Consider the following 11,182-nt stretch of genomic DNA (forward strand, 5'->3'; position numbering starts at 1 on the left):
GCATAATACTGCACTCCACCACCATGCATGCCAACAATGGACTCCGTTCTTCTGCTGGGAGTCTGAGGGAAGAAGAAAATCATTTTGAAATGATTTGAACTTTGAACGCTTTGAACAGCACTTTTAGCATTTCTGGTTGGTTTTTGCTTTTAGCATGGTATTTGGTATTTATTCGTTCCTCGTTTTTACCTGTTTTGTTTCTTCCTCGTCTTTTGTTTCTGCTGGCACTTTATAGCAATTGTTTTTGGCCTTTTTATTTACAAAATGCACGAGTGCACTCAGTCTCTTTCTCTCTCTCTCTCTCTTTTGGTTACTTTTTTAGTATAACGTTTGACACCTTTTTTCATCTCTTTCGGGATAATAGTGCGCGGGATAGACACAACCACTTTCCTGGCCACGTACACAAACACCACGGCGCGCAGTGCATGCGGTGGATTATTCTTCTTTCTTTTTTTGTTTTTTTTTTTTTTTATACACTCAAGCAAATATTGTTTTTTTTCGGTTTTGATGGAAAAGAAGAAGACGAAACGCGTTTGGGAGGAGGAAAGAATGTATTGCAATCAAATGTGTTTCTAATATTCTAATAATTTATGTTTACTTTTCATTTTTCATGTCCATCATTTCTCTGTGGCGAAACATCCGGAAACCAAAAACGAAACGACAACGCCACCGCTCCTTCTTCAACCAACCACGCGCACACTCCACGATCAACACGACCACCCGGTGCCCTGGTGGGGTGCAGAATCCAACGCAAGCGATCATCCGGTACAACAACTATCTGGCCCAACGGGGCGATTCGGGCAAGGGCGCCAGCATCCCGGCACCGTCCAACTTCAATCGGGCCACCATTCTACACACCGGGCCGACGCAGCGCTCGGAACAGTCCGGTACTGGACGCACCACCAATGGTAAATACGCCCTTTACAGAAGTAGTAGTGTGCGTGTAGCAGTAGTGGTGTACGGGAGGTCTTGTAGTAGGTTCTAAGGAAGGCCTTAATGAATGCCAGAAGAAGAAGTTACTACATGGACGTGCCCCAAAACTAGGAGCCCCAATAGGAGGTTCAAAAATCTCTGTTATAAACATTTCCGCCAGAGGTCGCTTTACCACTAACGCTGGTGCCCAATGTACACAATAGTGATGGGCAAAGTTGGCAAAAATCTGGAGTCGACTCCGATAATTTCGGAACCGTCTCCGTCCGCCGCCCATCATTATCCAGAGTCGTTCGGAATCCTCCGGAATCGTCCGGAATTCGCCCGGAATCGCCCGAAGTCATTCTTGGATAGTTTTTGGAGTCGTTCAGAGTCGTTCGGAGTCGTCCGGAAGCGGTTGAAGTTGAAGTCTCCGGGCGACTCTGAATGACTCCTATTCCAAACTACTCCGGACGACTCTGGATGACTCCGGGTGTAGTTAGTGGTTCGGATATTGCCGGAGTTCAGACTAACAAAAGCCGGAGTCGGATCGGAGTCGTAGTTACACAACGATATTGTTTTAATTTTTTGCTATCCATTTGAACCACTCTTCCACAGGTCAGACAGAAATTTCATGTTTTGGCTTGAGCAATTAGGGCTTCTTTTTTGCCGCAAACGCTGCCCTTGAAGGGCATTTTATGACCCAGAAACACGTTCGTCAGTGTCAAGTTGCAACAGAATTAGTCGGGGTAAAGAATGGGGGGGGGGGGTGTTTAGAAAAAGAAAAAATAACGCAGATCGTACCTAAAACAAGCAATAAGCGCTCTAGCGTAGGAAGGAGGAAAGGAGTAGATGTGCTACAGTGTAAGGTCATTGAAATGCTAATGACCAGGAGCTGTGGAAAAACGCTGTATATGTGTGTGAGTGTGGCTTGTGTGGTTAGTTCAATAATTGCCGTTGTTGCACATTTGCGTCCTTTTTCTATGCCCTGCTGCCGACACAGCAGTGACATGCACGTACAATCGTGCACTGCTTCTACTACACGATAGCGGAAAGGAAAGGCGGAGAACGGAGAAGAACAGGGTGTAATAATAATCAGTGAAGGTTTTCCTTTTTTTTTTTGCTTTGTTTCCTCAACTCTCTCGACACCACAAAGCACTTCTTTGAGGTTTGGATGATGAGGCGGAAAAAAGCGGACGCTTTTGTTGTGCAGATTCGTTCCTTTCCTTTGCTTCCATCGAATGTGGTCTGGTGTGTTTGCCAACGTCTGCACCAGCACCAGCTCAGCACGGATGTCAATCGGTTCTGGTTCACACACACACACACCACCAACTACCACCATCATCACCCCATGTGAAAAACGGATAAAACATAAATGATTTGAAAAAAACGTGCGCGGGACCCCGCGGTTGTGTGCTGGTAGTTACTGGTCCTTCCGGTCACGCACACACACACACACACACACACACACACACACACACACACACACACACACACACACACACACACACACACACACACACACACACACACACACACACACACACACACACACACACACACACACACACACACACACACACACACACACACACATAGACCTCATCCACACCCCCTAAAAACGTGCCTGCGAGGCGGAGAAGGGGGAACCCCGGAAGAGGAGGAGAACGAGGCGAAAACGATTAAAGCGAAGCGTTTGTGGGTTCTCTCCCCAGTCCAGTCGCTGCTGCCGTTGTTGTGCGCCGGCCAATATGCAACCCCCGGGGAGAGGGTAAAAGGATAAGGAAATTGCTTCATGGTCGGCTCGGTGCGCGTCATCACACACTCTCCCGCGCTTTCCCGCGGTTGACGCGCGGTGTCCCCAAACCAGTCCGACACACTAACTCCTGCTGCTGCTGCTGCTTCTCCCACAGGCGCGCGCGAAGCATTTTGAGAACGCGCCCACCAGTAGCTGCAGAATCGTTGACTGGTGCAGAGGACAATCGCTGCCGTGTGTCGGTGTCCTTATCGTCGTCGCGTTTTACGGTCAACCAGGGTGCTCAGCGGCAGGGGTTGTGTCGGGTGAGAGAAAATTGATGATGTGTGTGGCTCGCGGTTCGATCCGTGCCGGGCGGGAACGACTGCGCAGATAGTGGATAGAACAGAGGAGACAACACACATACGCCTCTAGTGAGTCATAATCTGAATACGGTGAAAACGGCGTCGTCGTCGTAGCTAGTTTTGGTGGGAGGACCAATTTGTGATCGATTTGTGGTCTGACGGCAGACAGCCTTCAATCTTGAAATAGCCCGTCTCGATATTGTTGCTACACAGTGGAAGGATTGTGGTGAATCAGCGTGATATGGGCAATTTTGTTGAATTCGGGTCAGGTGGAAAGCACGAAAAGCAGAGGATACATTGCTACATAGATAGCTGGAAGTTGTTATGGCTAGGAGCAGCGGCAGCAGTGGAGTGGAGTCCGACAGAAAAGCGAAAATCCTTCCCCCAATGAGGCAAAATCGTCCCTAAAAATTGTTGGTTTGCTAACAAGCCACCTTTTGCTACAATCAACTCCAATTTTACGGATCAAGAAAGGAAACTTCATCCATCTATGTGTATACATCTTGTTGTCCTTGTCCCTTGTTGTCTGGAGCTAAATCCTTTGCATCAAGTGGGGTCTCCAGACTGTGGTCTATAGTGTTGAAAAAGTTAGGAACTAACACTGCTTTGCTTTGAACTAGGGCTTTGTGGCTCGTGAATTTTGCGTTGAGATTAATTCATAAGCATCTTCAGCAATTAGTTTCACTTCTATCTCGAATCGAATCTCTGAACCTTTCTCAAAAATTTCTGAAGATTCGTGAATCTCTGAATGTTGTTGAAACTCATGAATCTTGAGATGATTTTTGCAGGATTCATGAAACCTTAAACAATTCACTAATCTATTCATCCAAGATCTCAGATTAATTTAATCATATAATAGATTCATAAAGATTCATGAATCCAAAAATTAGAAGTTTTGAAGTCCAAAGGTTTGAAGTGGTTGAAGGATGATGAAACTGCATCGCATATAATAGCCACCTTGATTGACTTGCAGTTGAGGTTGTAAGTTTTTCGGCACTGGTTCGTTTCGTGTTTATGTGTGTGTGTGTGTTACATCTGGGGGTTATTGCGTTATAGTATACTTTATTGGGGGAAAACAATCATCTCCTCCCATGTGTGTCATCTCTACAAAACCACAACATGCAACACTGTCAAAGAGTCAATGAGAGGGACACTTGGGGTGGCAGTCTCTTATCCTTATCCACACACGCACGTCCTACGCTCGCAGCCATCCGACGAGCGTGTCGCTGGGCGTACCGTCGCACTGCAGCGAGTCGGGCGAACCGTCCGCGAACTTGGCCATGCTCTCGACCAGCCGGTCAAAGCTGAGACCGTGCGTGTTGAGCGCGTTGTTGATCGTGTTCATCGCGTAGAACTTGGCTCCACTCAGCAGCCGGCTCAGGTACTCGATTTTCAGCTTGCCGCCGTTGAACAGCTCCACCAGTATCGGGAGCGATTTGCCGATCGCCTTGTTCCAGATCTTGCTCAGCTTGGCGCTCTTCGGGAAGAGCGAGGCAATCTTTACCTGGCACAGTGAGGAAAGGGAGGAGAGATGAGTATGTTTGTGTGTTAAAGAGAGAGAGAGAGAATTTAGGGAAATTACCTTCGCATCTTCGAGCAGAATCGAACCGCCGAGCTCGGTCACGTACAGCAGGTCGTCCTTTTCCTCGTACTGCGCGTCCAGCCGGACGGTGACGTTGCGCAGCTGGACGTACGACGTACCGTTCGCACCGTTCAGCGAGGTGTGCGCGAACGCGGTCACGTTCGGGAAGGAGAGCGGCACGGTGGCGGACGTGCGAGTGAACCGCGTCCGGGACGGGTCCCAGGTGAAATCGTTCAGCCCGTACACGGTAAAGTTGGACGCTACCACATTGATTCTGGGACGACGAGAGGGATATAGGTGTTAGCAATAAAGCTGGGTGTATCTGATTCAGATTCATGAATTTCAATGAATCTTGGAAATGATTCAATGAATCAGAATGTCGGATTGAAAGATTCATCAATCTCAAAGATTCATGGATCTCGAAAGATCCTTGGGGCTGAACCCACGACCGGCGTGTTAGGCCGTACGAGCCTGAGTTACGGGGGCGCCCAAAGTTCAATATTTTGAAAATCATAAATAAAGAATCTTAAATTTTCAGAGATTCTTGAATCCTCAGCGATCTATGAATCTTTGGAGATTCTTGAATCCTCAGTAATCTATGAATCTTTGTATTTATGAATCTTCATAGGTCTGTAAATCTTTGGAGATTCATGAATCATAATCAGATCAGGTAATAATTAACCTCTAAAGATTCTTCAGTTTTCAGAAATTCTTGAATCCTCAGAGATCTACGAATCTTTGGAGATTTATGAATCTTCATGGATCTGTAAAGCTTTGGAGATTCATGAATCATAATCCGATCTGATCAGATAAGCATTAACCCTTCTAAAGATTCTTGAATCGTCAGAGATTCTTGATTCCTCAGCGATCTATGAATCTTTGGAGGTTTATGAATCTTCTTGGGTCTGTAAATCTTTGGAGATTCATGAATAATAATCAGATCAGATCAGATAAACATTAACCTCTAAAGATTCTTGAAATTTCATAGATTCTTGAATCGTCAGAGATTTAAGGATCTTTTGAGATTTACGAATCTTCGTGGATCTGTAATTCTTTGAAGATTCATGAATCATAATCAGATCAGATCAGATAAACATTAACCTCTAAAGATTCTTGAGTTTTCAGAAATTTTTGAATCCTCAGAATCAATGAATCTTTGGAAATTTATGAATCTTCATGGATCTGTAAAGCTTTGGAGATTCATGAATCATAATCAGATCAGATCAGATCAGATGATCATTAACCTCTAAAGATTCTTGAATTTTCACTGATTCTTGAATCCTCAGAGTTCTATGCATCTTTCGAGATTTATGAATCTTCATGGACCTGTAGATTTTTGAAGATTCATTAATCTTTAGATGAAGATTTGAGATTTGAATCGCTGATGGTTCATCTGAATGAATCGCGAGGAAAGATTCATGAAGCAAAACACGAGTTAGTACAGCCAACACAACAGCAGGAGTAGCCTGTACTGTTCAGGGCCGTTACTTACTTTTTAAGCGAAAGCAGATCGAACGACGTCTTGAGGGTGTAGCTTAGCTTGAGCGGCACGAGCGACGGGATGCCGAACATGGGATAGCCGCAGCGCAGCTGGCTCTTAACGGCGGTGAAGAACCGTTCCACCGTGGGCTCTGCGGATGTTTGGTTGATGTGGTTTGGTTGTTAAGAAGGGGGTTGGAGGGGAAAAAGGGGCTAACACAAAACCCCCCCCCGATTTCACTTACCATCGAACGGGAGTGGATCGGTGAGGCTCGGTGCTGCCGGCGGTACGCTCACTGTTTGTCCCTGCGACTCGGGGACCGCTTCCGTCGCAACACGACCCACCGCCACTAGCAGCAGCAGGGACACGAGCACTGACGCGCGTTGCATTTTGAGGGGCGAATTAAATACTTATTCTAAGCACTCAAGCACACAAACACTCACTCAAACACTGCGCGGAATGATCAATAATCACACGTTTAACAATGCCCTTCTTTTCTCTGTCTGATTGGTTTGGCTGACCGAAAACAACACGCCCAGCTGGCACTTCCGGCTCCCTTGTAAACCCTTCAACGCTTATGCTTTTTTAGCAGCACAGTCTCTTCAACCCAGGGCGTGCCGATATTCTGACGGTGAAAATCTCCGCTCCACTATCATTTATACCTTTTCGGTCGGTCGGATGTCTGCGCTTGCCCTGTGGTGCTGTGTCCCGGTCCCATTTCCCAAACAGGTTTGGGACTTTCGGGCGACCGCGCGGGGGCTGATCATCATCATCGTGTTCGATCGTGGTGACAGCAAACCCCCTCCTCCCACCTCCCTGGCCTCAGCAGCCTCTATTGTTCCCAATTTCTTCGCACGTTCTTCCCGTGGGTGGGGCAGGGGTGGTTGTTGCTTTCACCCTGGGACGGAGCAGGCGGGGATCTTCGTCCTCTGTTCCACGTTGGTCAACTTATTGTTTTTTTTTCGTCTACTTATCTCTCTCTTTCGCACGCCGCTTAACGGTTATTTAGCACGAAGGGTTTCGGAATTGTTGCTTTTACTTCGGGACATGTGAATTTGGGAAAAGCTGGTCTAGAATACCTTCCTTTTTTTAATCCGTTTGTATTTTTTTCTTCATTTCTCCTTAAAATGTCATGTCGCGTGACCCACCACCCACTCTCTCCAACCCCCCCCCCCCCCCCCACCCGGTTGAGCTAGAAAGCGGCGCGGGGTGCGAGACATCTTTAGTTTGCTGTTTTGCTCTAGCGTCCGGGCTGCAAGCTTCGTTCTTTTCCTCCATACGGCTGTAAGCGACGAACCCTCCGTGCCGCGTGACAAACGTTTGACCTAAAGAGGCGCAAACCAGACCCCGGAGCACATCCGCTAATCAGCTGTGTTGGCTCGTTGTCCCGTTCGAACTCTCTTTTCGGTTTTGATTTTGGGGCCCTGGCACACAGCGCACGCCCGTCACTACAGCCCGTGCTGCGCTCCAAACAAAAACAAAACCACGCGCGCCCCAAGAGAAAGAGAGAGAGAGAGAGAAAGGGGATGGGGATGCGTATTGATTTATATATGCACGCTCCACTAAATCCGTTAGATTTATTGCCCGTTCGGCCGGTTGTGCCTCATGTTGGACGCGCTTGTGTAGAACGTCGTCACACCATCATCTCGTTTCATCTCGACGTCGCTTTCGGGGGTAAACCAGTTTTCAGCTTCGTGCTTCCTGCGCGCCACCCTTTTCTCGAATGGGAGCAGATTGAGCTGCTGCTGCTGCTTTGAGTGGGTGGCTTGAAAAGGTGTGCGAGAGTTGCCGTGCCGTTGTGGCGTTCTGCTGGCGCATAGAGTTTGGAGCGCTTGGGAACGAAATTAGGGTTACGATCGGCGGGGCGGCTGTTGCGTGCCGGACGATGCAGCCGGTTTTGCGGGCGTCGTCGCCCCACAGATCGGCAGAATTTGTTTGAACCATATGCTTCAAACTGGCTTGCCTTTATGACACAGTAACTTTTTTGTTTAGTTCCTTCGAATCGGATATTTCGATTCTTTATCCAAAAGGACTATTTTATTCCATATAAAAATACGAATTAAGCGCAAATGCTTTGCTGGTCTTGTAAATAACAAATATCAGAAAGTTAAAAGAAAATGAAACGGCAAAAATAAGACTGTTCCAATGATCTTCTTGGACCACTATTTATATTCAAACATTGATATCTTTTCCCCCGTGATATATTTTTCTTGACTGACATTGCTGTGGATAATTTCCTCTGTACTGTCTTCCCTGACCAAACTTAAACTCTCCTTTTCTCCTGGTCCCGACGGTATCCCTTCCACCATCCTGAAAAACTGTGTCCTCCTTTTTCGCTCCCCTCTTGTCACGAATCTTCTCAATATCCATGAATGAGGGTTCCTTTCCATCCGTTTGGAAGTCTGCGTGGTTAGTTCCCATACATAGAAAAGAGGAGCAATCTGTGGGGTCTAACTACCGCGGCATTTCTGTACTATGTTCACCGTCCAAAGTTCTCAAATCTTTGATCCACAAATCCACAAACATGGTTTCATTCCCAAACGCACAACCTCCACCAACCTTATGTGTCTTGTTTCGCCTGTTCTCTCATATACGATATCTGGTCGACAAACTGATGTCGTGTACACGGATTTTAAGGTTACCTCTTGACCTTCTGATTGTCAAACTCGAAAGACTCGGTATCGAAGGTCGGTTACTGTCATTCTTCAAGTCCTATCTGGGCGGAAGATCGTATAGAGTAAGAGTTTGGTCCTGCCTGTCAGATGTTCGTGGGTCTCTCTGAGATTTGACGTCAAGATTTTCCTCCCTGTGTCCTCGTCTACTGACTGTGGTAATCTCCAGACTGTGCTGAATTCCTTCTCTGTTCAGAGCTACTCCCTATATGATACTGTCATACGTCGAGTATCGTCGGTAAAGGATCTGGGTGTGTGTCTGGACGAGAAGCTGCCTTTTAATACACATGTTGATCATGCCATCAACAAGGCCAATAAGGCACTGGGGCTCATTCTAAGTCTCGCTTCTGAAAAGCGCGATCCCCTATGCTTTGGTTGTTTGGTCTCCTCCAGGCTACGATGCCCAGCCTAGAGAGTGTCCAGCGTAAGTTCACTCGAGTAGCTGTTCGACCCTTCCTTCTCAGCTCTCCTGTTAAATGTACTTGACGTCCTCCTATCCGCCATTCCTCTCTATGCCCCCTTTCGTCGTCTTCGTGACCGGACCCTCGAGGCTACGGTTCGAAACGATCCTTTTCTCCAAGCTCTATCGGCTTTCAACATCTTCTACCACTTGTTTGCCTTCAATGTCCCAGTCGTTCAAGTTTTTCCTCCATGTAATCTGCACCCGGCAGCCTTATTTCCTCTCGTCTACTAGCGTTAAGCACATACTTTGTTAGGCCAATTTGGCGGACAATTTTAAATTAATAAATAAATATTTTCTTTCATAGTTTTGAATCGTTCCGACGATTCAATTTAAACTTCTAACAATCGGTTTAAAAAATGGGAAATGCTCAATAAATCGTAATAAAGCTAGTACAGTCTGTAGTACAGTACAGTAGTGTTGATGAGCCATACGACTCCAAGGGGCTAGTTGTTTGACGTTCCTAATACAATTGGGACCGTTGTGTTCGTTTGCTTGCAGTTTCGTCCCGGATCCTTGGCAACAGCAACAACACTGGCCGCAGCACGATGATCAACAACCGCGCGGCCGAACAACCAGCGGAAACCAGAACGCAACCAAAGGTACATACGTCCACAAAAAGCCTAAAACACACACACACACACACTCACCTACACCTTTACCATTTCCATCCGCTCGAACGCACAGGCGCTGGGAAAAACGAGCATCGCCACCGGCCAGCAGCAGACGACCGCACCGGCAGCAGGGGCGGCGGCGGCGGCCGCGCCCGCCTCGGCAGTCGCGAACGCGAACAATGCGGTCGCCAACTCGATCCCGCGCAAGTCGTCCTGCGTGGTGACGGTCGGCATGATGGAGGAGAACCGCATCAAGCAGCGCGACATGTTCAAGGTGATGCGGGAGAAGAAGAACGCGCTGATGAACCAGGACGGGGGCAACCCGAACTGGGAGTTTATCAACATGATCCGCGAGTACCAGAGCACGATCGACTTCCGGCCGCTGGTCCAGGGCCAGTCGGTCGACCAGCACCAGATCACGGTGTGCGTCCGGAAGCGGCCGCTCAACCAGAAGGAGCAGACGCGCAAGGAGGTGGACGTGGTGTGCATACCGAACAAGGACACGGTGATCGTGCACGAGCCGAAGGCGAAGGTCGACCTCACCAAGTACCTCGACAATCAGAAGTTCCGCTTCGACTGTACGTTCGACGACACGTGCTCGAACGAGATGGTTTACATGTAAGCGTTTGGGCGCTTGGGGAAGAGCGACAGGGCAGTATCTTTAATTTGCACGTTTTCGGTCTCTCTCGCTCTCTTATGCACACAGGTACACCGCCAAACCGCTGGTGCAGGCAGTGTTCGAGGGTGCGATGGCCACGTGCTTCGCCTACGGTCAGACCGGGTCGGGCAAGACGCACACGATGGGCGGCACCTTTAACGGCAAGTCGCAGGACAGCATGAACGGCATCTACGCGCTGGCCACGCGGGACATCTTCGAGCTGCTGCAGAGCCCCAAGTACCAGTCGAACAATCTCGTCGTGTCGGCCAGCTTCTACGAGATCTACTGTGGCAATGTACGTGTGGTGGTGGTGGTGGTGGTGGCTTCTCTCTAGCTAACGCTAATGCTTACCATTTTTCCCCCTCCCACGGCAGGTGTACGATCTGCTCGCGAACAAGAACAAGGCGCGCGTGCTCGAGGACGGCAAGAAGCAGGTGCAGGTGGTGGGGCTGACCGAGCGGGAGGTAAACTCGGTCGACGAGGTGCTGGCGATCATCAGCAGCGGCAGCAACCTGCGCACCTCCGGCCAGACCGCGGCCAACTCGAACTCGTCCCGCTCGCACGCCATCTTCTCGCTCACGCTGCGCGTGCAGGCCAGCCCGAAGGTGCACGGCAAGTTCTCGTTCATCGATCTGGCCGGCAACGAGCGGGGCGCCGACACGGTGTCGGAGAACCGGCGCACCCGGTCGGAAAGCTCGGAGATCAAC

General features: G+C 48.6%; 2 protein-coding genes across 3 annotated transcripts in view; one reads left to right on the top strand and one right to left on the bottom strand.

Annotated features, from left to right (window-relative positions):
• The window catches only part of LOC121590868 (kinesin-like protein Klp10A), a 36,073-nt gene that overhangs the window by 21,879 nt on the left and 3,012 nt on the right, over positions 1 to 11,182 (top strand). For both annotated transcript variants that reach the window (XM_041910987.1, XM_041910997.1), the window contains 5 exons: positions 743 to 908; positions 9,705 to 9,805; positions 9,891 to 10,435; positions 10,524 to 10,770; positions 10,850 to 11,182. The exon at positions 10,850 to 11,182 is cut by the window's right edge and continues 327 nt beyond it. In XM_041910987.1, coding sequence (XP_041766921.1) covers positions 743 to 908; positions 9,705 to 9,805; positions 9,891 to 10,435; positions 10,524 to 10,770; positions 10,850 to 11,182 — 1,392 coding nt within the window. The remainder of the gene's footprint in view (positions 1 to 742; positions 909 to 9,704; positions 9,806 to 9,890; positions 10,436 to 10,523; positions 10,771 to 10,849) is intronic.
• LOC121590877 lies at positions 3,889 to 6,715 on the bottom strand. Its single transcript, XM_041911011.1, has 4 exons — positions 6,316 to 6,715; positions 6,084 to 6,222; positions 4,592 to 4,865; positions 3,889 to 4,513 (listed from the first exon to the last, which is right to left on the bottom strand). Exons 1-4 carry the CDS (start codon positions 6,458 to 6,460, stop codon positions 4,205 to 4,207), a joined length of 867 nt encoding a protein of 288 aa, XP_041766945.1. The 5' UTR covers positions 6,461 to 6,715; the 3' UTR covers positions 3,889 to 4,204.

Source organism: Anopheles merus, chromosome X (assembly GCF_017562075.2).
Source record: "Anopheles merus strain MAF chromosome X, AmerM5.1, whole genome shotgun sequence".
NCBI classification, from domain to species: Eukaryota; Metazoa; Arthropoda; class Insecta; order Diptera; family Culicidae; genus Anopheles; species Anopheles merus.